This window comes from Lobosporangium transversale (genome assembly GCF_002105155.1).
Source record: "Lobosporangium transversale strain NRRL 3116 chromosome Unknown BCR41scaffold_44, whole genome shotgun sequence".
In the NCBI taxonomy this organism is placed as follows: Eukaryota; Fungi; Mortierellomycota; class Mortierellomycetes; order Mortierellales; family Mortierellaceae; genus Lobosporangium; species Lobosporangium transversale.
Genome location: NW_019029022.1, coordinates 74,160 through 101,783, shown reverse-complemented (window position 1 = coordinate 101,783; position 27,624 = coordinate 74,160). Strand labels below are relative to the sequence as shown.

Below are 27,624 nucleotides of genomic sequence, written 5' to 3'. Positions count from 1 at the left end.
CAAGAATGAAAACGGGAGAGATGAGAAAGAAATTGATCCAAAGAATAAGATGCAAAATTTAGTGAATTCCGAAAAGTGCGTTCCCTTCACTTCTTTCTCACATTCAATTCCTACAATGCAATGAAGATCTTATTTTGATTTTTTTTTTTCCAGGTACAAATGCCGTGAAGCCAAGCCACATTTACGATCTGTCATATTTGCTTCTCTTTTTTTATTTTTTTTATTTTTTTGCTATTTATACTTTAATTGAATCCAAGATATCTCGATTGCTAGAGACGACATGGCTTTGGTTGTGCCCGTCTATTCTTGTCCAGCTCCCAATCTGACATCCATTGCTCCCCCTTTGCTTTCCAATTACGGGTACAGTCATTTGAAAAAGACAGCTATCCCGCTTTGGAGATTTCTCTTTAGTGTCCATGTCCTGGAGCATTCTCTACCATCTCGCTGACACACTCCCATTCTCCACTAAGGTTTTCCTTCCAAAGCGTCACCTTATTATCTCCACAGGAAACCGCAAGGATATTGCCACTCAATGACCAGCTCACTCTCCAGACTACATCCGCAAACTTTTCATTCCTCAATGGCTTTTTCTGCCAAGGCGATGTTGGTGCATCCTGTGTCCAAATCAACACCGTCTTGTCTTGTGAACAACTGGCCAAATAACTCTTGGGGACTCCAATGTTGGGTGCCCAGGCCACATCACGGACCCAGTCTGTATGTCCTTCAAGTGTCTCCTCTTCCTTCCATGAGTTCAAATCCTCTCTAAATGTCCAGATCTTCACAAAGTTATCACAACCAGCTGTGCTGAATCGTTTTGAGAATGGCACCTTGCCAGTGTTGGATCCTTGCTGAAGTAATGCTCCAGGGACTGTTGCAGGCGCCCATGCCACAGCATTGCATCCAATTGAATGTGCATCCAGAACAGCAGTATCCCAGGTTCCATCGTCTATTGAAAAGTGACCAAGCGAGATTTTGTGGAATTAGATTTTTTTTTTTTTTCTTTTTCCTTTTTTTAATCATCACGTTTCTAAAGCGATCTGTTTCCAAAAAAATACCATTGAATGAAAGAACAGAGACACGACCATCTGAGGAAGCACAGGCCAAGATTGGTCCAAGTTCGTGAGGAGCCCATGCAACGGAGTTCACTATAAAAAAATAAAAAATAAAAAATAAAAAATAAAAAAAAAGAGATAGAAAAAATTGAGTAATCGATATGCGTGGATATTAAAGACATTGGGGTTTTTATAAATAAATGTTTATAATTATATCTTATGTATTACCAGAGGCAGTATGAGAGACATGCTCCTTGATACGTGCCCATTGCCCATTCTGTTCTCGCCACACAAAGACCTTGCCATCATATGAACACGAGGCCAAAATGCAGCCAAACTTGGGATGCGCCCAAGAAATCTGCCACACGGGGCCTTCATGTCTAAAAATGAAGGGAAAAAAAAAAAAAAAAAAAAAAAAAAAGTAAAGATAAGAGTGTTTTTTTTCCCCAATCTCAATTAAAGTGACGACGTGACCCAATTGAACAATGAATATAAGAAATATATAGGCTTTTACCCTCGAAGAGTGCTAGACAAACGATGATTCTCGCCATCTACTTCAAAGATTTTGATGGTTCTGTCTGAGGAGCAAGTAGCAAGGCGCTTGCCTGTTGGTAGGTTTAAAAATAAATAATAGATAATAAACATGATCAATGACTAGTAAATGAGAAAACAGACAAGGAGAAAAAAAAGGCGCGTCCTGACAATTAAGTCGTACCATAGTAATCATATTGAGCGTCATGCTAAGGAAATAAAGTGGTGGAAGGAGAGAGGGATTTTTTTTTTTAGAAAAATACCAAATAGAGGCACATTTTCCAACGTTCAACAAAAGATTAAAAAGAAAAACAAAAAAAAAAAAAAAGTTCCATCTTACAATCATATCCTCGTGCTGGGTCTCCAGCAATTGCTGTTGTTGAGTAGCAGCGGCAGCCTATACAAGCAGAAAAAGAGAGAAGTTATTAAAAAAAAAAAAAAAAAAAAAAAAAAAAAACGCGACCCAATCAAGGATACAAGAAAAGAAAAAAAAAAAGAAATCGTATCAGCGAATCAGTAGGAGTATATAAAAAGGACGCGTTTCTCGGAGGAGATAAGGAAAGGAAAGTATGCGAGAATGAGAATGTCTCATTATGCCCTTCCTCTTCCTTTCTTCTGGTTAGCTTCATCTCCTTCCACAAGTTAATCGTTTCAGTGCCAAGACTCGGTTCAATAGGCGAATAAAATAACAATTATAATAAAAAAAAAAGTGCATGCTGAACTTATTCTCCATGTAATCCACTTTATTACCATTATAAAAGTAAAATGTGTGCTGCGTTGCTGATGTTGAGAAGTTTTAGATGGCTGTTGTAAACAGTTTTGCAACAGCTGTCTGCTTGCTGTTTGCTATGACAAGAAGGGCTGAGAAGGGGAGATGAACTCGAAAAAGGGAATAACACGAACAAAAAAAAAAAAAAAAAAAAAAAAAAGATGAAAAGGAATGCTTGCTGCAAGTCGAAGGCGATCAAGCTCCTCCTGCAAAACTGCTACGTGGGCGATGCGATTGGCCAGATACAATAGTTAAGGAATGCTCTGTACACGTGATCGTAAGCATTGCGGAGAAAATTATACAAGAATTAGGCAAGCAATGAACCTTTAATTTAATATGCTATTATGGCCACTAATGAGTTTCTGTATCGTATACTGAGGTTATTGATGGTTTCCTTCTTCTGAGACAACAACTTGTTGTCCTTTAATCCGCTCCCTGATCTCGTTGTCCATGCTACTCTTACTGTTGTTGCTGCCCTAGACTCAGATCAAGCTTTAAGCTACCCCGGCAGCAAGTTCGGATGGCGAAACAGATGGTTCTGCTGCGCCCTGAAAGCACAGGCTCATTAAAGCGGGCGAAGCGCCAGGTGCCGATATGCCACGTTCACCAATCACCTCTGTAGTTTCGGCAACTTCTTGTGCAGCTGATTTTGACGCTTGGCTCTTGATAATACTCTTAAACTTTGAAAATGCTTTCAACTTGATATTAACAAGAGAAAAGGAAAGTGTTATAGATGTATTAGTACAATAAAAAAAATACGATCAAAGAAGCATATGGAATGAGTAACGTAGCAAAAAGCCTACCACAGCGACAATTCCTTGAAGGCGCTGGAATGCATTGTCGAGATCCGCATCTGAGACGTCTACGACAGCATTCTTAGTATTATCCTCCTTGCAAATCAACTTGTCTCGGCCGTCATCTGTAAGCCAAGGGTCCTCCTGGATACGTACGGTAATTTAAAAGATAAAGAAAAAAAAAAAAAAAAACATTAAAAAAAATGACAATGACAATGGCAATTTTTCTCCTCAATCGAGATTAATATAACGTAAAGTAGGATAAAGGCCTTACTCTGAGCTCATCTAATGTAATGCGCTTGGCTGGATCCTTTTCCAATAGTCTTTTCATGACATTCTTGAACCTGGGATCCTTCTCGCTTTCCAGGTCTGGCTCATCTTCTCGGATGGCTCTGTGCAGATCTAAAGTATTTGAGAACCTGAATGGTAGACGGCCATAGCGGATGCAATACAAAGTGACGCCCATAGACCAGATATCCATAGCTCGTCCAGAGACTTCCTCACGCATTAGCTGGCAGAGCTCTGGAGCCATAAATGCAGGCGATCCCGCTGATTTCTTGGTCATATCATCACCCTTCTTTGTAAACATTTCTGAAACACCGAAATCCACAATCTTGAGCGTCCCATCTGCTGAAAGAAGGAGGTTTTCAGGTTTAATGTCTCTGTGTACAATATCGTGCTCGTGGACTATGAAAAAAAAAAAAAAAAAAAAAAAAAAAAAAAAAAAAAAAAAACAGAAATTAGGATCGAAAGAGCATTGTTTGTGTTCGATGGCAAACCAAAAGAGAAATGACAGAATTTACTCACGATATTCGATACCAAGGACAATCTGTTGAAACACATCCCTGCATTCCTCATCCGAAAAGATCTTGCCAACTTTATCGCCAAGCGACACATCCGTCAACACGCCACGTTCACATAGCTCAAATACTAAATCAGAGAGCAGAGCGGAGAATAAGGAGTTAGTTTTTTTTTTTTTTTTTTTTTTTTTTTTTTTAGGACATGCTCAATGACATATTGATGACTATTCCTCATCTTGACTATCCTCTTCCATCATGTCCTATTTTTTTCCTTTTTCTTTATATTTTTTTTTTTTTTTTTTTTTTTTTTTTTTTTTTTTTTTTTTTCCTTACCCATGAACATCGAATCCTCCGTGGCGACATCGAGGACTTCGTAAAGCCTCACAATATTGTCGTGATTTAGCTTTTTCAAAATTGCAATCTCGCCTCGAATCAGTTCCAAAGGGGATGACTCGGATGAATTGGACCTTAAGGGTGCTCTTCCTCGCCCTCTTCCCAACGTGAACAGGTTGGCATTTTTTTTTTGCCTGCGCAACTTTGATTTACTGAATTCTTTGATAGCCTATTGATGAGTTAGACATTAAAAATAACAACAACATAAATAACAGTAATAAATAAAAAGGTACAGAACACGACAGTCCTCAGGAGAAGGAAATCCAGGGGTAAAGAAAACCTACATATTTGATGCCCGTGTTGACGTCTACACCCAAGTTCACGATACCATAGGCACCTCGACCGATAATACGCTTTAGAACATATTGCTTCAGTTGTAAGTGACCATCAGCCGTTTCAACAACGCTGGCATTCAACGTCTCTTTGACTTCGATCGGTTGTAAGAATTGGGTGGAGCCTCGTCGAGAAGAACTCCTGGAAGAGACTGTCAATGGGCTGTTCTCAACTGAAAGAGAACGACCATGCCCAGTACAAGATCTAGTGTTATTATTATTATTATTACTATTATCGTCTCCATCATCGCTTTTGTTTAGATGGCTATCAGGCCTTAGATAACGACCCTGATCCTGATTACCAGTAGCGTTGATTGTGGTGGATATGGATGCAGGAGCATTAGTGTTATTCTTTTTATCGTCAGTGTCCCATTTTCTGATAGAAGTTGATGACGAGCAATAGGAGGTAATAGGGGAGAGTGTAGAGGAGTCATGAGAATGAGACGATGGATCTATATTGATGTCGTTGTTGCTGTTGCTGCTGCTGTTGCTATTACTATTGCTACTGGTGCTGTCATTGCCATTATTATTAGCAGCTTTCATCCGAGAAAAATTAGAGAGAAGAGGGAAGTTGTAGAGCGGGTGATTGCTGTCAGTCTGAGACATGGTGGTAGTGGGGCTTTGGAAGACAAAGGCAGGACTTTCAAAAGCATCGCCGTTATCTTGAACGTTGTTCTTCTGGGTCAGTGACGAAGGGGAGGAGGAGGAAGAGCTACGGACACCGCGGGCTGACGACACGTCCAAGACGGGGCGCTGTTGTGAAATAGGGTCCATATGTAACTTGCAGAGCAGAGCAGAGCAGAAGAGAGAGATAAGAGGAAGAAAAAAAAAAAAAAAAAAAAAAAAAAAAGGAATGCAGGTGACTAAAATGAGGAATGGAATGGAATGAAGAAAAAAACAAAAAAAAAGAGGAAGACACGGTCTGTTTATAAACGGAGATACTTGTACTCTTCACTTTTTTACTCATAAACAAAACACTTTATTTACTTTGCATTACACACATGGCAATTAGCACTGCTTATTTTGGTATTGAATCGTGACATGGGTGTAATAAACGCAAAAAGCAAGTCATCCTTGTGTGTATGCGTTGTGTTGGCTCTCAAAGAGGAAATCGACTCCACCTTGCATTACCTGCGGCCACCCTTCTTTCTTTCTTTTTGCTCATGCAAAATATAACAACGTTCATCAAAAACAACCGATCATATACTACATTTATATAGACATGTATGTCTATCATTCCAACTATCTATTTTATCTCTCCGCGGAAATGATTCTTGAACACAAAGTATGGGCACCAACAATCGGCAACCAACGATTGGCTATTAATGATGCTACAAAATGTAATATAAATAAACTAAATCGTGGTTGTTGTAAAAAAAAAACTCAATTAACATCCTAGAATGATTTGAGGCTGAGCCTAACTCTGCATTAGTCTTATTAACTTTGGGCTGTGGGAACGCTGAAACAAAAAAAAATCGGAGGTTATGTGGATTATTCTTCGAAGAAGAGAAGAACACAGATCACAAGGAAAGAATGAGGGCGGTGTTGGCATGGAAAAATTTATATGCTCATAATGATAAAAATAGATTGCCCGAAAGTCCAATCATCAATAACTCCCTCATGCACTACGCCACGGCAATTCACATGATCAAGCCTCCTTTATCCTTTCACACTCAAAATAAATATTGCTAACACACTCTAGTACTGCTTTATTTTAAATAAAGATCTAGGGTTGCTGCTTATTATCATCAAACTCCCTTTCTACTTTCTATTAATGCTCCATCAACGGATGAGGTATTTTATAAATCTCTTAATCTCCTGACGGAAAGTGCCCTCCAGGGGCGTAGTATACTGGATTTTTGTACTGCCCCTCTCATCTAAATCCATCAAAAAAAAAAAAAAAAAAAAAAAATTGTAACAAAGGACAGGCAAGAAAGGTTGTAGAGACTCTTCCTAACTTTATCGTTCTCAATTTTGCTCTTTTATGTCATACACATGCATACAACAAGGAATGCAGAATAACACACACGTAAATCACAGTAGTAAAAATGTTATAGTAGTGTATAATATAGTAGTAGAAGTAGTAGAGATAATAAGATAATAAGTATAAGAGAAGAGTAACCCGCCGAAGCGGGTCCAAAAAGTAGTGATCAACTCCATTGTGTATGGCTGTAACTCGAAAACGTCAGGTAAAAGGCATGATGTTTATCCGATTAGTTATAACCACTGGAGTGCGATGAAGAAAAAAAAAAATTTCTGGCGATTGGGCTGGCCTTTTTATACTCATTTCCGTTGTGACTACATTTTAGAACTAATATAGATCTCTACTATGATCCATCTTTTGGATGTGGGGACAAATTATGCAGATGAAATTTAACACAAAAATTTCTTTTTGCAAGAAATAACCCGTCCCTTTTTTCTTTCCTCGCAAACTGGAATATGTAGTGGAATTAAGGAATTAAAGTTCAGAAACTGGTGTACATGTATTTCCCGCATTCTGCTGAGATAGTCATAATTCATTACACGAGCTAAAAGAGGAAGCTAAAGCTAAAGCAGATGCACTTTTTACATCCATGCGTTTCCTTCTGAGGATATGCTTTGTCATTATGATTCTTCATTCCTTTGCCTAACCACCATGAGCTGTTATGGCTATTTTCACGCGATGCAATTAGCAAATTGCTCACCAACACCTCATTGCATCACTCTTTGTAAATCGCATAAAGCAGGGCTCTTAATCTTTATTCTTCCTCTTCAATGACGCGTCTACTGATATATCAAACAAAAACACTACGACTTTCACTGGCTTTTGTTGGCGTAGCGGCGGACCTGGACGAAGTCGAATGCATGATCGCTACTATGATCTACAAGGTAAAGTATATCACCTTTTTTTCAGGGGAGTCAATTTGAATAACAGAAATTTACGTACATGACCTTCCCCTCCATTTTCATATAATTTTTTGAATGAATTTGACTGTATTGGAAACAATTGACCGATCGAAGCAGACATTACCCTCATTCACATTCACAAGAAGTAGCCAAATGCCTTTCACTGTTGCTACCGATAGCCACCTTTAACATAGTGACCTGAGTGATATAATAATGATCTAGATGATAATCTACCCATCTAACATTTCTTGAAACACACACAACTCTATTAAAATTTTGAATTTGTACGGTTTCTCAGCTGTCAAAAAAAGCGTACCACAATGTAATTAAAGGATGTGATGCGACCTTGTGGTGGAGACCATTCGCCACTCGAATAATGTGAACCTTCTTTTCCTTGCAGTGATGAGGTCGCTTCCTACACTTTTCTTGCTACTTTCCTTGTCATTTTTCTTTTCACTTTTCTTCTCATTCTCCTTTCTTGTCATCCTTCTCCCTTCTCCATCGCCACTGCTTCCCCTTTGCCTTCCTTTTAAACTATTGACCGCTGTTAAAATAAATGCTTTCTCAGAATTCGCTAAACGAGCCTGAGGACTTCGTATTCTTTTTGGAGTTCGACGATATACCAGATACATCGATCGATACCCCTTCAGCAATTGACGATGCAAGCTGGCTCGATCTATTAAACCAGAAAGACCAACAGGAGCACTCGCACACCGCTATCCCTTCCAATACTGCAGTAGTAAATGAAAACAAAAGCTTCTTTGGGTGTTTTTGGATCGTGTCTAAGATGTATAACCTAGTTAGGAAGCTTAACGCGCTACTGCAATGTTATTTTCCTAGCTGGAATACTATAGATGTGCATCAATTCCTTCCGAATCCGAATGTTACCAAGAAATGAATGTCATTGAGGCCCAAAGAGTATCCTCGGCCTTAGTATCCTCTTCATCTAATCGTGTATTACCTGGTACATACGATCAGGAAATGCCCATGGTTGCCGATGCTCTGTCAAGCTACACACCTTCCTACTCATCTCCCTCTACTTTCTCGCCCTCTTCCTCTTTGCCATTATCCTCGCCCTATTCTTCTACGTCATCTTCATTCGCTTCATCCTCATCTCCCCCTTCATCCTCTTCCTCACAGCTCATGGCAGCTTCTTTGGTAAAGCTTCCTGAACATGCCTGTCCTTATTGTAGTAAAGCTTTGACCAATGCCTCCAATCTCAAAGCCCACATCAGAACCCATTTTCCAAAGGAAAAGAAATACTTTTGTGAGGTAGAAGGATGCAGTAGTCGTTTCCTGAGGAATGCTGAACTTATACGACATAAAGGAACGCACTCCCCTACAAGTACGTTTCGCTGTGAATATTGTATGAAGCGTTGTAAGAGGAAAGATACCTTAAAGAGGCATCAAGACAAGAGCTGTAGAGCTAACCCCACAGCTAGGAAATACAAGCCTTATGTCTAACATGGCTCGCTCCGTGCCTGGTGACGCAAACCCGAAATCCGATAGAGCCGGACCCTGATCCATATTGAATCTTTATTATATCTATTGCTTAGTTCTTTTTTCTTTACAGTTCTTAGTCCAATGAAAAATAAAATAAAGGCATTTTAACTGAAGTTAAGGAAATAGCAAAAAAGTAAGCAATATGATATGTTTTATGGTAAATCGGAAGTCAAGGAGATCAAAAGTTGTTTATTATTTTAGCTAGGTCGGAGCCTTATATAGGCTCCAACATAGCCGTCACTAATTGCTCTGATCTATGAATAAAAAGGGGAGTGCTCCATTTGGGTACACTCCCTAGCCTCAGGACGTAACAACTTCCCCCCAGATTTTATGTAGGGTTTTTGGCGTCTTGTCTAAAGGCCTTGAGGAAAAATAAGAAAAACCTCTTGTTGTTGAAAGGTAGGAGGAAAAAAATAAACCTCTTGAGGACAAAAATTTAAACCTCACGTGAGACTTCACAGTGTCTATTCTTAAAACTTGTTTTGATATTTCTTTTCTTGTGATTAGAGAGAGACTTTATCTCAAAAAGTAATGTCAGCAAATGGATCATGGAAATATAACAGCCATTGGATCAGGATGTGTCATACAGGAGATGTGGGTAGTAATTATTCAGCATGTCAAAAATGTAGAAATCTCATTGGTCCTTTGTCAAACAGGGATCACAAAAAGATCACGCCATCCACTTCCCCCCAGAAGGACGAATGAGGATTCACGAAGCAAATGAAGAAGATTAAGGTCAAAAGGAATGAAGATTGGAAACTTCAAACGCTCACTCATTCCTTCATTCCTCAGTATTCACTTTTGCTACTCAAACACCTTCTTGCAGGGACACATACTCATTACTTACTTTCCTTATAACAGCCATCAGCAGACAATTATCAATATGCCTTCTAACAATTCTCCCTCTTCCCCCCTGTCTGACTCTTCAACTCTACATGAGTATGAGGACTATGAATTTATCCCTACGGAGCTTTCAACAGCTCCGTCTTCACTCATATTAACAGAGACTGCAGACGTGGAGAATCGCAGTAACTTCGAAGGAGATACTGAGGAAGAGAGCAGCTATGACGCTGAGGACGACGAGGATTATGAGGGTGAGGAGGATCTGTGGGATAGTGACGAGGAGACTCGTGCCTGGAAAAAGGCACACTATCAGTTTTACCACCCAGAGGCACGGAGCCGATCAGCCTCTCTGGAAATCCCAGGACCTCGTCCTATCAGGAAGCGAAAGGAGCCCTCTGGTGATGAAGAGTCATCAGGCAGCGAAAGCAGTGAAGCAGAATTGTCAAGCTGTGGAGTGTGTACGACTCTTGGGAAGAGAAGACGTTTGATGGCGGAGAGTGGCGATGATTCCGCGAAGAGCCGCCTCCAAAGAGAATTCGCATGGGCTAAGAGGTATGAACGCCTCTACAAGAAGTATACTAAGTTGCGCAAGCAATCAGAGAAGTATAAGACTATGCGCATACGGGTAGAGAAAGTTGTAGATTCTCTTAACTCTCAGTTGCCATCACATCCAGTTGCTAGTTGCAAATGCTGCAAGGGAAAGAATAAAGTTGATAGTTGCTAAATTGAAATTTATTGACTGTTGCGTTGCAAAAAAAAAAAAAAAAAATATTGAAATGAGGACGAGTGTGTGCTCTCTTTTCTTCATACTGGAGAAAACTTATTTGTACAAAAACTCCAGTTATCTCAACCCTACTAATATAACAGCTCTCTGCACTTTACAGCTTTGCCGCTACATGACGCTTGTGCCGTTTGGTCTGGTTATGGGTGAGTTGTCTCTGCTTCCTCTTAAGAAGTCTTGTTGACTCTGATGCGTTATTCTTTTGCTGCTTCTTCCTCTTTCTGTCATTAATATGAGGATTTTGCTGTCTTAGGTTCTTCCAATATTGACGAATGATGATGTCCGAGTCAAAATTCTCATAGGGAATTTGCTCGTTGTATGAGGAGTCATAGCCCTTCCACTTTACAGTATACATCATTCCTTTTCCCGTGAGTTCGTGGTCAACGATAGACTCTATTTCATACGACTCTTCACTGGGAGCATCAAGAGCTTGAGTGACCATTTTGAGCTGGCTCGGAGCATAATTACGAGCCAATTTCTGGTTGGTAGCGTCTAGCAGAGTGTAGGCACCATTTTCGGTACGAGCCACTACTTTGTATGGGCCTTGGTATTTAGGTGCTAATTTACCATTGGGCAATTCTTCCTTCGCCATGACAAACGCTCCAGGTGGGAACTGAAGGATTTTGTGTGTCCTGTTGAATTTCTCCACCATTCTTTTTTGCGTGTCAGAACTCTTATCATCGATAGCAGGGAAAACTAACGCGGTGAGATATTCCAATCTGTTCTGTAATTCTTCTTCAGACAGGAGATGTGACTCGGCTGAGGAAAAATCCGTTAGTCCTGCAAATGAGCGTCCATAGAATAATGAGAATGGCGTTGAATGATGTAGACTCGCGACTCTAGTATTCATTTGGAGCTGAACCATTGGAAGATGGATGTCCCAATCATTCTGTATGCCTTCGAGTTGTTTTCTGAGGATGTCCTTAAATGTGCGGACAAACCTCTCCGCTACACCATTCGAGCGTGGATGATATGGCGTGGAGAGTCTATGCTCTATTTGCAACTTTTGCGTTATGAGACGTGACACTCCATTGACGAATTCAGTGCCATTATCAGTTTGGATAATTTTAGGGAATCCAATAGAGCAGAATAGCTTGAAGAGGGTGCTGGCCACCGTAATGGCTTCCTTATCAGGCAGAGGCTCCAGGAATACAAATCTTGTGCAGATGTCAACCACTACTAAAGCGTAGTTATTACCCCTGGAACTGGTTTCAAATGAGGCTAAATCGAATGCTATGTGTTCCCCTGGGAGTCTGGCATGTATGGCAGTTAAAGGATGATACCCCTTTCTAGCTATGTTGAATCTTTGGCATGGTCCGCATTGGCTAACCCATTTGAGACAATCATCTCTCAATTTAGGCCAAGTAAAGCCTTTAGCATGGATAGCAGTAACCATGGCATTTCCTCCAGGATGACCGAATTCGTGTGCTAGGCGAAGATGCTGAAGCTTTTCTTCAGGATCTTGGATGATTTTTCTAGAAGCATCCTCCAACTGAAGTTGATGAGAGTAAGGAGCAGTTATATCAATAACCTGTAGAGTGGAAGGCAGCTGCTGCGAATCAGATGACTGTGGAGCTGCCTGAACATTCTCGGTAGTCTCTGTTCCTCGCCTCATAGAAGCAATCTGCCGACTCGTAGAACATGTAGCTTGTTCTTCTTTAGGAGACTTCCACAATTCCTCAGGAAATGCGCGAGATAATGCGTCTGGAATAATGTTCAGCAGGCCTGGACGATAAATACATTCAAAATCATAGTTGAGCAGAGTGGCCTTCCAATTCAGGATTATTTGTGGCAACTCCTTCTGTTCATGAATGTACGTCAGAGGTCTGTGATCAGTATATAATGTAAATCTTCTTCCCCAAAGGTAATGGTGAAATTTCATTAGTGCAAAAATAATTGCTAAGAGTTCCTTCTTGTAAGCTGGGTAATTTTTCTCATGCTTATGCAATGCTCTGGCTTGAAAGGATATGTAGTTGACCTTGGTTTCATCTTCCTTGCCACCCGGTAGCTGATATAGGACAGCTCCTATGCCTACGTTAGAGGCATCTGTGGCTACAAAGAATTGCTGAGTAAAATCAGGGAACGATAAGGCTGGAGCTTGGGCTATAAGCGATCTGATGCTGTTAAAGCTTCGCATTTGCTCCTTATTAAGATCAAAAGTGCCTTTGGCATTGCGCAGGGCATCTAGAGGTGCTGTGAGCGAGCTGTACAAGGGTATATACTCCCTAAAATAATTGAAGAGGCCTAAATAGCGTTGAACCATCTTCTTATTGGTAGGTGGTGTCCATGAATGCACATTAGCAACCTTGTTGATATCTATTTTGCGTCCTTCTTTGTTGATTATGAACCCCAGTAGTAGCACTTCTGTACTAAGGAATTTACTCTTTTCTCTATTGATTATCAACTTTGCAGCTGTAAGCCTTTCTATGACAATGCTGACATGAAGAATATGATCCTCTGCTGTGTGCGAATAGACAATAATGTCATCCACATAATTGTCAGCAAAGTGCAGATCATCTAAGAGTTGTGACATTCCTCTTTGGAAGATACTCGTGAGGGGTTTTAAACCAAAAGGTGCTCTAGCAAACATATATTGCTTACCACCGTACGTAAATGCAGTTAGTGGTTGGCTTGATTTCTCTACAGGCATGCGATGATACGCCTGAGACAGATCAATTGCGGTGAAATACAGATGCCCTGCTACCCTCTGCTGGATATCAGTGATTAATGGTAGAGGGAAGACATCAGTATCCTCTAGTTGACGATTCAACATTCTTGGATCAAGGCATACTCTATATTTCAGAATATTACCATCCAGGTCACGGCGTGCTGCCATTGTCAGGGAGTTATTATACGGACACCCCTTAGGTGCTGGAACGATAACACCCGTTTCTTGCCACTTCTGGATGGTCTTTTCCACTTCTTCTTTTTCAATTTGCGAATGGAATGGGCGAGATCTTTCCTGGATGATACAGGTGGGTTTAACCTTTAGCTGGACCTTCATTGTATCAAGATTGCAAAATGAATTTGGCGAGATGGCTTCATTCGCCTGTAAATAAGGCTCCAGTGCTAACAGGAACTTTTCTTTCAATGCTTTGAATTCAGCATTGTTTTCTCTTTCTGGAGTTTGTGACGGAATGACTTGAGGTTTTTCATCATATGGGACCCATAGGGATTCCTCCTCTCGTATCTCCGGCATGGCTATTCCCGTGATGGAAAAGCCGAGTCTAGCGAAGAGATCCATTCCCAACACGAAGTCATAATACTCAATGTCCATGACCGACAATTGATATTCTCCAGATCTATTGTTGCAGACCAATTGGACTTTATCACAAGTAATGGCATTATCCGTGCTAGTCCCTTTTTCTATCATTGCTATAGATTCTCCTGGTACTCGACCATAGCGAATACCTTGCTCTATGGCTACTTCCTTACTGAGCAAAGAAGTTGTGGCGCCTGGATCTAACAATGCTGTATATTGTTGCCCGTTTATAAATATAGGCACAGCTATTCTATTATCACCAGGAGCGGGACCTTTGAAAGCCCCTAGGTGCTTGATACAAGCTTTCTCAACAATTGAGTACGAGGAAAAGAAGGATTCTTTATTCGGAATTATGTCTCTTATGAGCGCACTATCACTAATCCTCTTAAAAGCACTGACTGAGGCAAGCGGCTTGCGCACATCAGTTCTCTTGACGTCCTTGGGCTTATCCTTAGAATGATCTCTGACTTGATCCTTAGCATACCGACAGTCCTCCGGGGCATGTTTGTACGGATTCGACCTACACTTCTCCGTTCCCTTACACCAGACCTTGAATGGTTTAGCCTTCTTGGCTTCTCTATCACTTGACGGATTGGCATTAAGTCGAGATCTTTTATGACTAGATCTCGGAACCTCTCTAGGAGTGTATTCCGATCTGGACTTGATGGATCGCAAATACTGTTCTCCAGCGTCTCCTCCATACTTCTGGATAAACCAATGGGCGTCATCGGTTCGTTTCTCACCTAAGGCACCTGGTGTCTTTTCTAGGAACTCTAGAAACTCCTTCAAAGAGCTAACACTTTTCACTGAGCCGAATTCCTTGATGACAGCCTGAAATCCTACGTCGGACAGATGATTGCATAAAGCTTTGATGAGCATATAGCAGCCATCATCTGGGATTCCAGCTGCCTCAACCAGTGGTAGCAATCGTTGCGCGAACGACCTAATAGTGTCATTCTTCTCAGGCCTCATAACTAGCGCCATATCAGCGATGTAAGCCCCTAGAATGTCAAACTTTAGAGCTTTATTCAAGCATGTAACTGCCCGAGACCAGGTCCTGTCTTGAAGAGGCACTTTCTTGATGAGATCGTCATAGTCTCGCGCCAGGCCGGACACTTTGGAAACGCAGAGGGATAAGTAATCCCATGCTAGTTTGTCGAAAAGAACATCAGAAAGGTTACGACGGAATATCCTCTCAAAGTCATCACGGAAAGTGACAACCCTGATTGCTATTTCCTTGACCATATTCTTGCCGGGAACCTTGGACACGTCTAAATCAAGCATAGGCGCATCCGCAAACGTTTTCTTCTTGACCTTGGTATAGTCTACCTCTTCTGAATCTTCCATCAAAGGAATGTTCTCTTCTTTGAAGATTCGATGAAGTGCGTCATGTTCGGGATTAGCAGGATCCCATTTCACCGTTATACGGTGACTATCTGCTTCAGACACACTCGATCTATCAATCGAAACGTCCTCGCTTGAAGATAAGCCATTTCTGACCTCCTCCATATGTTCAATAGAACTATTCAAGTCTTCAGTTTGTCTTACTAAGACCTTCAAGATGTCTGCCTTCTGTTGAGCGAGATCGCCTAAGGCCTTGGTAAGTGTCTTTTCATCAATGTCAATTTTTCTTAACTTTGATTTGGCATCATTGTACCTAAGGAACAGCAATGCCTTCTTTCTGAGTGTCTCCTCCTTCTGAAGTCTATAACTTCGAAGAAGCATCGTAACATTCTCGATATCGGGAACAGCATCACTGCCGAACTCGACTACACTCTCCGTCGTATCTACGACCAGGCTAGCCACCAATAAGTTCAACTGCTCGACAGGTGTCAAGCCTGAGCCATTCTCTGGTGAAGAGATTTCCATATCAACATCTTCGTTAATTGGTACTTTATTAATATTAGACATGATTGAAATAAAGGGATTGAAATTATGGAAAAAAAAAATGGTTGGATGGATTGATAAAATGGATGGATGTAACTCTATGTAGATCCTTGAAAAAATGATATGTTTTATGGTAAATCGGAAGTCAAGGAGATCAAAAGTTGTTTATTATTTTAGCTAGGTCGGAGCCTTATATAGGCTCCAACATAGCCGTCACTAATTGCTCTGATCTATGAATAAAAAGGGGAGTGCTCCATTTGGGTACACTCCCTAGCCTCAGGACGTAACACAATACAATTGAAGTTAAAAAACAAAAACAAGAAATAAATCTAAAAGCTTGTTCGGGTTTGATGCCTTCCAAGGTTCCTTGCGGCGGCTTCCTCTCGTTCCGTTTCTTCTAATTCTCTGCCGTTTCCGCGCTTGTATTCGATGCTATCCCTTCAACCGTGATTAGGACAGATATGTCCTGTAACCTTAATCTCTCACAGTATATTCTCGTTTTCTCAAAAAAAAAAATATTAGGCCACCCCCCCCCTCCTTTTCTAAACTCAATCGAAATAGCGTAGAAAATTACACCGTGAACTCATCAATCCTTTTTATCGTCATTTTTGCAAACCGGGTTCCAATATATTACTATTCTAAAATGAACGAGCCAGAGACCGTGGCTTCGCCACGGTCGGCTCTTGCCTCGTTAGAAAATTCAATGCTTAGCCTCGTAAGACAACAAAAAGAAACATTATCTACAGCAGCAAAAGGTTTATATTTTGACATAGGAATGAAGACAATAAACTCACGTAGGCCTTTGGCCTTTTACTACTGTAAAAATTATGTGTAAACTGCACGTTTTTTTTATTACAAAACTAAAATACAAAGCTAAAATACAGTAGATAAAACGCAATAAAGTAGAATACAAAATATACAAAATAAAATACAGACGAAACTACAATCAAGAGGGAGAATATCTGGTAATCACAACATTTGATAGATTAACGACGGCGAGGAGGTAACGCAGTAAATGGCAATCAAAAGACAATGTGGCTATAAAGCATCTTTGAAGACAATGTTCCGTGTGTATGTTCCTAGCCTATCTCTTACCTTGCCGTTCGCGATAAGTACCTTAAGATTATTTGGGTCTGTACACCGTGACAAAGCAACGTAGAGATGACCATGGCTGAAAACATCTTGAGGAAGATAAACACCAACATGTTTGAGTGTCTGTCCCTGGGACTTGTTGACGGTCATGGCGAAGGCAGGCTTGACTGGAAATTGTCGTCTGCAGAACATGATCGGAGAAGAATGATCATCAAGTGTCGTAAGCGGTATGCGAGGAATAAAGACACACTCTCCTTGAAATTGTCCTTTCATAATCTCGGCCTGGATCATTCTTGTGCCTAATGCATGTACAATCATGCGAGTACCATTACATAGTCCACGCTTTGGGTTCAAATTGCGAAGAAGGATGACGGGCTGACCAACCTTTAGCTCCAGTTTAAACGGAGGCAAGCCTGGCGGGGAGAGGTTGTTCAGGTATTCCACAGGATAGTGAGCCGTAGCTGCTGCTTCGGGGTCTTGAAGGCTATCTTGACCAATATAACTGACCGACTGCTGGGTGCTACAGAGCATACTGGTGGCTAGTTGATTCAGTTTATCGACATCCTCATTAAGGGGACTCAAGATAGCGCGCTCAATGAGCATCTCAGGAAGGAGTCTAGCATTTTCGATATCCGGAAATATCTGCTTAATGAGTAACTGAAGACTGATGTCACATAAAATGCATACAATATGATATAGTACGAAAAAATTAAAAAATATAAAAAATAAAAAATAAAAAATAAAAAATAAAAAATAAAAAATAAAAAGGAAATAAAGAGTGAACAAAATGTAGCTCACCTTCGCCTTTGTGTGGGTCTCTCATTTTCGATATCAAGGTCATGGTCAAAGCTTCGCTCGCGCACTGCTTCATGATTGGCTTCATTTTGGATATGGCTGCTAAATCAATGGATCAATGGACAGTAATAATCCGTTATAAAGTCAAATCGATGGCGAGGAAGAGTATGATTATATGAAATATTTAAAGTACGTAGAGCCCACCTTTCAGCACTCGGACATGTACTTCGATTATGTCCTGGGCGATTGCAAGTGCTACACATATGCGGCCTTTGGGGCTGGCTAACAATATTTACCCTTATATATATATGATGAGAATAAAATAATAGAGGGCTAAATAAATAAAATAAAATAAAAATAAAATAAAAATAAAATAAAAATAAAATAAAAATAAAATAATAACTTCTTTACCCTCTCGTGGGACCAATAACCTGCTCCAGGCGTGAAGCGGAGGGAAGGTTTGTGCGAAGCTCAGCACGCTCTGTTTTTTGAGGGCAGAGCCGCCTATCATGCTTTTCACTGTTGCACAGACTACAGGTGCGGACCATGTGTTTATGAAATCTAGGTGCTGAGAGAAAAATTCAAATTGACAATAATGTAGTTGTATTGGGTGAAAAAGACAGAAAAGGCCTTTGGCAGCGCTGCCTGCCTACTATATCCTCTACCACATTATCGATGGATAAGTTTTGACACTTTTATTTTATTTCACCGCCAGAAATAAAAACTGGTCAAAATGAGAATGATTTTCATTTGACCAGTCTTTATGGATTCTCTTACAGAAAACAGAGCTCTGGCGACGTTTATTGACGATCATTTATTTTTTCCGCCCTCCACAGCTTTATATTCAGAGGCTCTACATCAAACAACAGCTCCGCAAAACATCTGGGGCAATTGATGGGTGCAGCTTCATAGTGCACATACGCTTCATTCATCTTCTCTGAAGATTGTGATTGATAAACTGGTGGCGGAGGAGTTGCGGGGCTGGCTGCTCCAGAGAAGGACAAATACACTTATATTGAGAAGAGCAGCCGATTGATTTTGTGGCTTATTGTGGTGGCGCGGGCTCATTTCAAGTAAACTAATTGGCTGCAATACATTCGGAGGTTACTCAAAAAATATATTTATGGCTGTGGCGCCAATATCTTTACATTGATCTACTGCAGACTTTTTACAGGACAAATGTGTCCTCCAAACCTTACGGTCGAAGGGATAGTTATATACAGTTACTGCTGTAGTAATAGTAGCTGTTGCATTAGCAACAGAAATATCTGTTACGCTCTAACTATTTTGAGTGTTAAGAAGTTAGCTGTTCATTTGTGTCTATGGTTATGTAATGAAATCCCCAGCCCACAAGCTCTCGATCTTAATTCAAGAGATTGATAAGGAGCCAGGAGACTGCAGCAATGGACGAACCCCTGCTTTGTACTTCTCTATAATCTATCTTCTCAGTCACTCGGTAACAAAATAGTTGGTTTTATGAAGAAAAAAAAAATCATGGAAACGCCTCAAAGGGATAGTGCTTCACTAAGAGACGTAGATAACGGTGGATAAAGTCATACCGCGATAACTGATATGGTAGCAATAATTATCTAGAGCTTCAACATGACCAGTGCAAGTGCCAGTTTTATGGGGCCACACTGATTGCCAGACTGGTCTATCTCCTAATAGTGCGACGTATGATCGGCATTGCAGGGACAAGGAAAACGGCATTTTTCCATTGTTTTATTTTATTACATGATGATATGAAATGTTATAATTATAGAAGATTATACACTATAAAGATGAAAGATGGCGCCCCTCCACTCCTGAATGCATAAAAACTCTTTTACTTCTGCTGTCCCGTAATGACAATGGGGTTGCTGAACTCATGTGTTTCAAAGTCCTTAGGATAGGCGCCCTTGCTCAACTTGTGCTGAGCAGCGACAACAAGGTTATAAACTCCATGTTTGGAGACAAGCACTGGAGTCTCGGATGGATCCATGGTTTTGGTGTACATACCATCCCAGATCCAGGCATTGAAATAGAGAGAACCATCATCATTATAGGTGGGGTCACGTCCCAGCCAGCCAAAAGATTGTCCACGGTTGGCGCTGTGAGCATATCCAACAAAGTTCTTCTTATCGTCGAAGATACGGATGCTGAATTCAGGAGTATGCGAACCAAGACGGGTCAAAATAGCTGGTAACTTTGTGCTGGAAAGATTGAATTGATAATCTGGAGTAACATCCTCCAATGAATCATCACCATCATATGCGAGCAACAAGGGGAGACCACTGTCGGTGTCAAAGATTGGAACCTTGGCAATATCTCCCTTGACACCAGTGTATGGAACATGAACAGCAACACCGCCCTTAGTCTTAGGAGTCGCAACGACATATCCAGAGTACAGAGGGAATTCTGAAGCATCGCCCTTCTTGGGCTCCTTGAATGTCAAAGTGATCTTGGCAGTCTTACCAGCAGGGATCTTGACTTTGTCAACAGAGAATTTGACAGTGGCATAAGCAGCTTCAATGACAGGGGTACCCAAAGGGAAGGTGTTCTTATTGGGGTACGAGTTCAAAGTATCGGCAGGGATGTGAGAGAGTGTGTAGGTCTCAGTGTGCTTTCCCTCGTTCTTAATCGAAATCTTGACAGTCTTCTTGAAATGGGTCGAGTCAAGAAGGTCAATATGGTCAGGGAAGATGGAGGTTTTGGTAGTGATGGCGCTCAAGACATTGATGAGACCAGCACCCTGCTTAGCAGCAGATGCCTTGGTCTTGGAGCCAAAGTTGGAGGCGATGGTAGCAGTGTTCTTAAAAATCTGACGAAGTTTATCACCACGGGGCTTGGATTTCTTGGCCTGAATATACAACGCATGAGCACCAGCAACGTAGGGGCTGGACATGGAGGTACCGGAGAGGATAGCATAACCACCCTTAGCAAGGGGAAAAGCTGACAAGATATTGCCACCAGGACCAGCAAAATCAGGCTTGGAGCGAAGGTCTCCATCCAAACCGAAAGAAGAGAAGTCTGAAGGAGCTCCACCACCTTCGATCAAGAAGTTGGAGGGCTTCTTGCTCCAAACCAATCGAGTCTTGGGGTCCTTTTTCCAGGCAGCAAGCATGTCATTACCAGCCTTGTTTTCAATCGAACCCATGGGGAAACCGGGATTGCCGGCCAAGCCTGCGAGTCCGAAGGGAGTGGTCTGGACCAGGATACCAGCAGCACCGGCATCCTTGGCGTTGACACCACGAGCACCAGACTTGCAACGAGTGAGATCACCAAAGACAAGGACGACCTTACCCTTGACATCAGTGCTCTTGTAGATGTTGGGATCGCATCCATCTGAAAGCGAACCATCCTTCTCAAAGATAGGGACAAGAGTAGCGCTGGCAGGAAGATCGATGCGGTTGTTGTAGTTCTCAGATGGACTATAAGGGTGTGCCGCACCGCCATAGGAGACGGAATCATAAATGCCGTAGATGTTGTCGAAAGAGGCAATGGAGCTAGCAAGGTCGCCCAAACCAGCATCTGAAACCATCCAGGCTCCGTCAGAACCGGCGTTGCCAGCAGAAGCAACCAAAGCCATGCCGTGAGCAATCAATTTATCACCGAGGATAGAAATTGGGTTGTTCTTGTAAGCGGAACCACCTCCAAGGGACATGTTGATGACCTAACCAAATAAATAAATAAAAGGCTGTGAGCAAATTGGAAAAAAAAAAAAAAAAAAACACGCACATACACTGCTTATACAAAAAGTGAATTAAAACTTACGTCCATGCCATCGTTGAAGGCCAGCTCCATGGCAGCAAGGATAACATCATCTCCAGCAGAGCCTTTACATCCGAAGATGCGATAGGCACCAAAAGTAACTTCAGGGGCAACACCAACAAACGGCTGAGGAGGCTTAGGAGAGGTCTTGGAGTCCACAGCACCACCACCGAGAATACCAGCAACGTGAGTACCATGTCCCCCGCAATCACGAGGATCCGAGTCAGGCTTGGGATCTTCTCCAGTGTAATCATCACCAACAAAGTCCCAACCGTACTTGACACGGCAGTTCTTGCCATAGCGAGCAAAGCATCCCTCCTTAGCGCCAGGGACAGCAAAGGAAGGGTGCTTGTAATCAATACCAGTATCGATGACACCGACCTTGACACCCTTTCCGGTCAACTTGTACTTCTTGTGGACAATGTCAACACCAGTCATAGTGTGAAGAGAAGCGGCCGCTGGATCATTGCTCTTCATGTTGCTCTTCTGGAGCTTGGGGATGGAATAAAGAGTGATGGGCCAAACGTTCTTGACACCAGGCAACTTGGCAAGCTCTTCACCCTTATGACCAGACTTGACAGTAACAGCGGCTCCGTTGAAGACGTTGTACTGGTTACGAACCTTGAAGTCGACCTTATGAGACTTCAAAGAGTTCTGTGCCTGAGCGTGGTTAACATTGTCATCATACTGAATGATGTAACCATTGGAGATAGTATCGTGAGGATTGATCTTATGAGGGTGGAATGTGCCTGCAGAGACCAAAGAGGCCGCTGCCACAACAGAAAGGATTGTGGCTGTGAGTTTCATGGTGATGCTTTACGCAAGGGTATGGATCTAAAGGGGAAGAAAGTAAGGATAATGGGGTATGAATTTTTTTAGGATCTGTCTGTCAAGACCGGTGAGGGAGGGAAGGGGGCTGAATAAAGAGCTGAGGGAGGGAGAAGGAGTAGATCAATGAAGGGAGTCCTTGATGGCTAAGGAAAAAAAAAAAAATAAAGAGGAAAAGGAAAGGATGTATTTATACAACTTCTCCATCCGCTGGGCTGAGTACATTTTTCTTTTGGGCCACAGTATAATAATAATTTTATTAGATTGTCGTAAACAAACAAATAAAACGGTTCTGCATCCTCATTGTTTTTTCATTTCAAATGTCTTGAGCACTTGACTTTTTGAGATCTGGATTTTCCGTTATTTTTTCTGGTTTACTGAAGGCTCATTCCCAGCCCTTCACTTTGGGTGACTTAAAAAGGAAATGGAATTTCCTGTCACCTTTATAAAGCGAAGAGGGATGGGAACGAGCCTAGGTTTACTGTAGTCTTTCCCATCACTTTCACATATTCTTCCATGGTGAATCCAGGGATCAGTATTGAATAGTACAAAAGTAGACTAGGATACGGAACCGTCAAGTGGGAAAGAGAGCCGAGGGGAGAAGTGTGGCGATATGCTCTAGAAAGGAACTGAATTCATAATATATATAGTGTAATTGTATATGCATATGTATATAATAGAAACCCAAATGATTTACAAACAGTGCAACATCCATACCCTGCAGGAGGGTCCTTTTTCCTTGAGAAAGGAAAAGGAAGCAACAAGCATGTGGATTGGAAGACTTTCGACGGGTCTAGTTCATAGTGCAGTGGGAAATCTTTTTGGAATAAAAATAGGGCTCTCTCTTAACCAATGGCCTAATTATTTGAGAGCCTCTGCTTTTAGTTATTACTTGATTATTTCTATTTTCTCGATCATCACGGTAAAATTTGAGAAGCAAGAACGACAGCTTCCCTACCTGAATAGCATTTTTCTACGGTATACACATACATGTATATAAATATGTGTGTGTGTACTGGATGGATGTGAACATGTTGTAATATCGATTGTTTACACTGCACCGCTTTTTGTTTTTTCCTCTCTCTGAAATATATATAAACCTCTCTTCGCTATAGACATGTTTGTATACAAATATCGTTGATGTTTTTTTTTATTAATACTTTAAAGTTGGTTGCTTTGTTTGTTTTCTACTCAGCTAAAAGAATAAATATAATTTCATAAACGCCTCATCCCTCGCTACCATTTCTTTTCCATTGGTATTCCTTTTTGTTTTTTTCCCGAGGAATTCAGTATTGTAACCTGTATATTGCCTGTATATTGTGCAACAGACACGTTTTACGCGTTGCTCAGTTTGTGGTTGACATGTTAAGAGTTGAATCTAATATCTCATACGTGAAATCTGATTTTTCCCACCATTGTTTTTTCTCTGGCAAAAAAAAAAATTCTTACCTTCTTCTGAAAAGACCTTATAAATCGTATGAATATATAATCTTTGGTGGACTACTTTTACGAAACTACTCACAATGTATATCAAAAGTAAACTATCAGGATCTATCGCAGATAGAAGAGATGGTCAGCTTCATTGGTAGGAGTTATTCAAAGGGCCTTTCCATCATGTTTCTCTTCCCATTTTATTGGTGTCATTCGTCACTAGCAGACTAACAAGACCAACCACCTTGTAAAGTTTTGGTTTACGCGTTTCTTTCCTCAAAGAAAATCTGATCATCACTGCTTATTTCTCTTTTTTTTTTTTCTATGTGCCCTCATTTTTTCTTGTCCCTCAAGTACACTCTAGTTTGATTGCTTTTTTTTTTTTTTTTTTTTTTTTTTTTGCTCAATAGATGATAAACCTGTGTCTCCCTTTATCTGTTCTTTGACCTGTAAAGAGCCAATTGTAATTCGACTTTACTATATTTTGACATTCATTAGCTGGATCAACCAAATATTTTTATATATGATATTTAATCTTTCTTGATTATAGATGCCTTTAAAAAAATGCAACATTATTATTTATATTTTTTCTTTCTTTTTTCTTTTCTACGGGTCTAAATTACAAAAAAAAAAGTCGCCATTGTTCATTAAAAGAAAAAAGTGATTGGGGGATTAAATAATGAATTCATGAAGGATATGAAGGAATAGGCCTTTTTAGAACTTGATGCTGCCCAACTCAAAGGTCTCAAAGTCAGCAGGGTAAGCTCCCTTGGTGAGCTTCTTCTGAGAGGCAACAACGATCTCATAGGTGCCGGAGGGGAGAGTGACAGCCTCAGTAGCGTTTTCGGTGGGGAGAACCTTGCCAGTCCAGGTGAAGGAAGAGAAAACCAAGTGACCCTGGTCATCCAAGTTCTTCTGACGACCAACCCAAGTGCCAAAAGCATGAGCACCAGTCTCGCTGCTCAAGAAACCCTTGAAAGCCTTCTTGTTATCAAACACACGGACGCCGAACGAAGGAGTGTGCGAACCCAAGCGAGTCTGGACAACAGGCTTGTTGTTGACAAGGTCGAAAGTAAAGTTGGGGGGAATCTCCTTGAGTTCACCGCTGGCATCCTTGAGGGCCAAGGCAGGGAAGCCGGAATCAGTGTCGATGATGGGGACCTTGGAGACATCACCCTTCAAACCAGTGTAAGGGATGTTAACAGCGACATTGCTCTTCTCGGGAGTGGCAACGACGTATCCAGAGTAAATGGGGAACTGAGCAGCATCAGCCTTCTTGGGCTCCGAGAAGTACAAGGTGATCTTTGCAGACTTGCCGGCGGGGATCTTAACCTTGTCCTGAGAGAACTTGACAGTGGCATAGTTGGCCTCAATCACAGGTTCAGGAGAAGGATACTTGTTACCCTTGGCGTACCAGTTCAAGGTATCAGCGGGGACATGCGAGAAGGTGTAGGTCTCGGTCTTCTTGCCATTGTTCTTGAGGGTGATCTTGACGGACTTTTTGAAGTTAACGGAGTCCAAGAGATCAATACGGTCAGGGAAGATCGCAGAGGTGGTCTTGATGGCGTTCAAGACGTTAATGAGACCAGCACCCTGCTTGGTGGCAGAGGCCTTAGTCTTGGAACCAGAGTTGGACGAGATGGTAGCAGTGTTCTTGAAGACCTGACGGATAACATCACCATTGGGCTTGGACTTCTTGGCCTGCATGTACAAGGCGTGACTGCCAGCGACGTAGGGAGTAGCCATGGAGGTACCGGAGAGGACGGCATAGCCACCCTTAGCAAGGGGGTAAGCTGACAAGATGTTGCCACCGGGTCCAGCAATATCAGGCTTGGAGCGGAGCTCTCCATCCAAACCGAAGGAGGAGAAGCCAGAAGGAGCTCCACCGCCCTCAACACGGAAGTTAGCGGGGCTCTTGCTCCAAACCAAGGGGGTCTTGGCGTCCTTCTTCCAGACAGCAAGCATGTCATTACCAGCCTTGTTCTCAATTGAGCCCATGGGGAAGTCGGGGATACCGCCCAAAGTGGCCAAGCCAAGAGGAGTGGTTTGGATCAGGATACCAGCGGCACCAGCGTTCTTGGCATTGGTGCCACGAGCGCCAGACTTGCAGCGGGTGACATCACCAAAGGCAAGGACGACCTTACCCTTGACATCAGCAGTGTTGAAGATAGCGGGATCGCATCCATCGGACAAGGCGCCGTTCTTCTCAAAGATGGGGACGAGAGTGGCGGTGGAAGGAAGGGTGATGCGCTTGTTATAGGCCTGCGAAGGGGTGTATGGGTGAGCAACTCCAGCATATGAGACTGAATCGTAGAAGCCGTAGGCGTTGTCGAACGAGGCAACTGAGTAAGCCTTCTCACCCAAACCAGTGTCAGTAACCATCCAGGCACCCTGGGAGCCGTCGTTACCAGCGGCACCAATCAGAGCCATTCCGTGGGTAATCAACTTCTCACCGAGGATAGCGGTGGGGTTGTACTTGTAAGCGGAGCCACCTCCAAGAGACATGTTGATGATCTAAATGTTAGGGCAAGGCAAAAAAAAAAAAAAAAAAAAAAGTTAATTTATAGATTCAGAAGAATCTTGATTTACATTTGTATATGTATACGGTATGGGATGACTTACGTCCATGCCATCGTTGAAGGCCAGCTCCATGGCAGCAAGGATAACATCATCTCCAGCAGAGCCAGTGCATCCGAAGACACGGTAGGCACCGAAAGTGACCTCAGGAGCGACACCAACGAATGATTGAGGAGGCTTAGGAGAAGACTTGGAGTCCACAGCAGTACCACCGACAATACCAGCAACGTGAGTACCATGTCCCTGGCAATCAAGAGGGTCGGAATCTGGCTTAGGGGAGTTATCACCAACGTAATCATCACCAACAAAGTCCCAACCGTACTTGACGCGGCAGTTCTTGCCATAGCGAGCAAAGCATCCCTCCTTAGCACCAGAGGCAGCAAAGGAAGGATGCTTGTAATCAATACCAGTATCGATGACACCGACCTTGACACCCTTTCCGGTCAACTTGTACTTCTTGTGGACAATGTCAACACCAGTCATAGTGTGAAGAGAAGCGGTATCGGAGTTGTTGCTCTTCTGGAGCTTTGGGATGGAATAAAGAGTGATGGGCCAGACGTTCTTGACACCAGGAAGGGAAGCAAGGTCTTTGCCAGTGTGCTTCGAACGAACAGTGATGGCAGCTCCGTTGAAGACGTTGTACTGGTTACGGACCTTGAAGTCAACCTTGCGCGAGTTGAGCGCATTCTGAGCATCCTTGTGGCTGAAACCCTCCTGGTACTCAAGGATGTATCCGTTGGCGACGGTCTTCTCGGTGTTACCGATATCGTGGAACTTGCCGGCCGAGACCAAAGTGACTGCGGCCAAGGCGGAGAGGATGGCGGTGATCTTCATATTTGTTTATGAGGTAGAAAAGGATGGAGGAGTAAGGTATGATATATGTGTGGTGATCAATGTAAATGTGTCTGTAAAAGACTGTACAGGGTTTACCGTAAAGGTATGGAAGGGATGTGAGGGATGGCGGGGGGTTAAGGTAAGGGATGCGGTTGCAGGAGTCCAAAAGGCTGAAGAAAACAGCAAAAGAGTTGCGGGTGGGGCCTTGTATTTAAAGGGAAAAAGAGGATGAGAGTGGAAGAGTAAAATAAACCGTTGTTCCTGAGAACACAGACTAAGACACCAATCGCAGACTGAGAGGAAGGGTGTGAATGATGCATAGACTTTATTTCTTTGCACACATGCACACATGTACACAAACATGATAACCATGTAGAAAATGAAAGAGAATTGGTTGAATGTAATGGCAACATCAAAAAAAGAGCACTGTCGTTTTGTTTGTAAACAAAAGTGCAGATGTATTACAATATCTTTATTGGATCAA

The 27,624-nt window shown here is 42.0% G+C and overlaps 6 protein-coding genes across 6 annotated transcripts; 2 read left to right on the top strand and 4 right to left on the bottom strand.

Annotated features, from left to right (window-relative positions):
• Positions 1-230: 230 nt before the first annotated feature.
• On the bottom strand, positions 231-2,495 carry BCR41DRAFT_340590 (WD40 repeat-like protein). The gene is made up of 7 exons (XM_022022201.1): positions 2,334-2,495; positions 1,924-1,980; positions 1,768-1,792; positions 1,567-1,657; positions 1,281-1,432; positions 1,056-1,145; positions 231-946 (listed from the first exon to the last, which is right to left on the bottom strand). The coding sequence occupies exons 1-7, from the start codon at positions 2,334-2,336 to the stop codon at positions 408-410; spliced, it is 957 nt and encodes a 318-aa protein (XP_021877677.1). The 5' UTR covers positions 2,337-2,495; the 3' UTR covers positions 231-407.
• Positions 2,496-2,664: 169 nt separating this feature from the next.
• Positions 2,665-5,503, bottom strand: BCR41DRAFT_360630 (kinase-like domain-containing protein). Its single transcript, XM_022025399.1, has 6 exons — positions 4,624-5,503; positions 4,280-4,508; positions 3,954-4,076; positions 3,421-3,833; positions 3,156-3,290; positions 2,665-3,050 (listed from the first exon to the last, which is right to left on the bottom strand). The coding sequence occupies exons 1-6, from the start codon at positions 5,443-5,445 to the stop codon at positions 2,847-2,849; spliced, it is 1,926 nt and encodes a 641-aa protein (XP_021877676.1). The 5' UTR covers positions 5,446-5,503; the 3' UTR covers positions 2,665-2,846.
• A 1,750-nt stretch (positions 5,504-7,253) lies between these two features.
• On the top strand, positions 7,254-7,928 carry BCR41DRAFT_360629 (hypothetical protein). The gene is made up of 2 exons (XM_022025398.1): positions 7,254-7,539; positions 7,675-7,928. Exons 1-2 carry the CDS (start codon positions 7,426-7,428, stop codon positions 7,744-7,746), a joined length of 186 nt encoding a protein of 61 aa, XP_021877675.1. The 5' UTR covers positions 7,254-7,425; the 3' UTR covers positions 7,747-7,928.
• Positions 7,929-7,938: 10 nt separating this feature from the next.
• BCR41DRAFT_326810 (hypothetical protein) lies at positions 7,939-9,072 on the top strand. The gene is made up of 2 exons (XM_022021632.1): positions 7,939-8,296; positions 8,398-9,072. The coding sequence occupies exons 1-2, from the start codon at positions 8,114-8,116 to the stop codon at positions 9,019-9,021; spliced, it is 807 nt and encodes a 268-aa protein (XP_021877674.1). The 5' UTR covers positions 7,939-8,113; the 3' UTR covers positions 9,022-9,072.
• Positions 9,073-19,425: 10,353 nt separating this feature from the next.
• Positions 19,426-22,441, bottom strand: BCR41DRAFT_326808 (peptidase S8/S53 domain-containing protein). Its single transcript, XM_022021631.1, has 2 exons — positions 21,474-22,441; positions 19,426-21,372 (listed from the first exon to the last, which is right to left on the bottom strand). The coding sequence occupies exons 1-2, from the start codon at positions 22,275-22,277 to the stop codon at positions 19,546-19,548; spliced, it is 2,631 nt and encodes an 876-aa protein (XP_021877673.1). The 5' UTR covers positions 22,278-22,441; the 3' UTR covers positions 19,426-19,545.
• A 1,816-nt stretch (positions 22,442-24,257) lies between these two features.
• On the bottom strand, positions 24,258-27,313 carry BCR41DRAFT_340577 (peptidase S8/S53 domain-containing protein). Its single transcript, XM_022022200.1, has 2 exons — positions 26,352-27,313; positions 24,258-26,243 (listed from the first exon to the last, which is right to left on the bottom strand). Exons 1-2 carry the CDS (start codon positions 27,138-27,140, stop codon positions 24,444-24,446), a joined length of 2,589 nt encoding a protein of 862 aa, XP_021877672.1. The 5' UTR covers positions 27,141-27,313; the 3' UTR covers positions 24,258-24,443.
• Between the last annotated feature and the right edge of the window lie 311 nt (positions 27,314-27,624).

Excerpts from the sequence above, each read along its gene's own strand:
- BCR41DRAFT_360629 (XM_022025398.1), top strand. The coding sequence starts at position 7,426 with ATGACGCGTCTACTGATATATCAAACAAAAACACTACGACTTTCACTG. Across the intron at positions 7,540-7,674 it reads TCGCTACTATGATCTACAAG|ACATTACCCTCATTCACATT; the intron begins GTAAAGTATATC and ends CGATCGAAGCAG.
- BCR41DRAFT_326808 (XM_022021631.1), bottom strand. The coding sequence starts at position 22,277 with ATGAAACTCACAGCCACAATCCTTTCTGTTGTGGCAGCGGCCTCTTTG. Across the intron at positions 21,373-21,473 it reads CCTTCAACGATGGCATGGAC|GTCATCAACATGTCCCTTGG; the intron begins GTAAGTTTTAAT and ends TTATTTGGTTAG.
- BCR41DRAFT_360630 (XM_022025399.1), bottom strand. The coding sequence starts at position 5,445 with ATGGACCCTATTTCACAACAGCGCCCCGTCTTGGACGTGTCGTCAGCC. Across the intron at positions 3,834-3,953 it reads TGTCCTTGGTATCGAATATC|TCCACGAGCACGATATTGTA; the intron begins GTGAGTAAATTC and ends TTTTTTTCATAG. Across the intron at positions 3,291-3,420 it reads TTACATTAGATGAGCTCAGA|GAGGACCCTTGGCTTACAGA; the intron begins GTAAGGCCTTTA and ends GTACGTATCCAG.
- BCR41DRAFT_340590 (XM_022022201.1), bottom strand. Across the intron at positions 1,433-1,566 it reads TTGTCTAGCACTCTTCGAGG|ACATGAAGGCCCCGTGTGGC; the intron begins GTAAAAGCCTAT and ends CTTCATTTTTAG. Across the intron at positions 947-1,055 it reads CTCTGTTCTTTCATTCAATG|ACGATGGAACCTGGGATACT; the intron begins GTATTTTTTTGG and ends ACTTTTCAATAG.
- BCR41DRAFT_340577 (XM_022022200.1), bottom strand. The coding sequence starts at position 27,140 with ATGAAGATCACCGCCATCCTCTCCGCCTTGGCCGCAGTCACTTTGGTC. Across the intron at positions 26,244-26,351 it reads CCTTCAACGATGGCATGGAC|ATCATCAACATGTCTCTTGG; the intron begins GTAAGTCATCCC and ends CCTAACATTTAG.
- BCR41DRAFT_326810 (XM_022021632.1), top strand. The coding sequence starts at position 8,114 with ATGCTTTCTCAGAATTCGCTAAACGAGCCTGAGGACTTCGTATTCTTT. Across the intron at positions 8,297-8,397 it reads TCCCTTCCAATACTGCAGTA|CTGGAATACTATAGATGTGC; the intron begins GTAAATGAAAAC and ends TTATTTTCCTAG.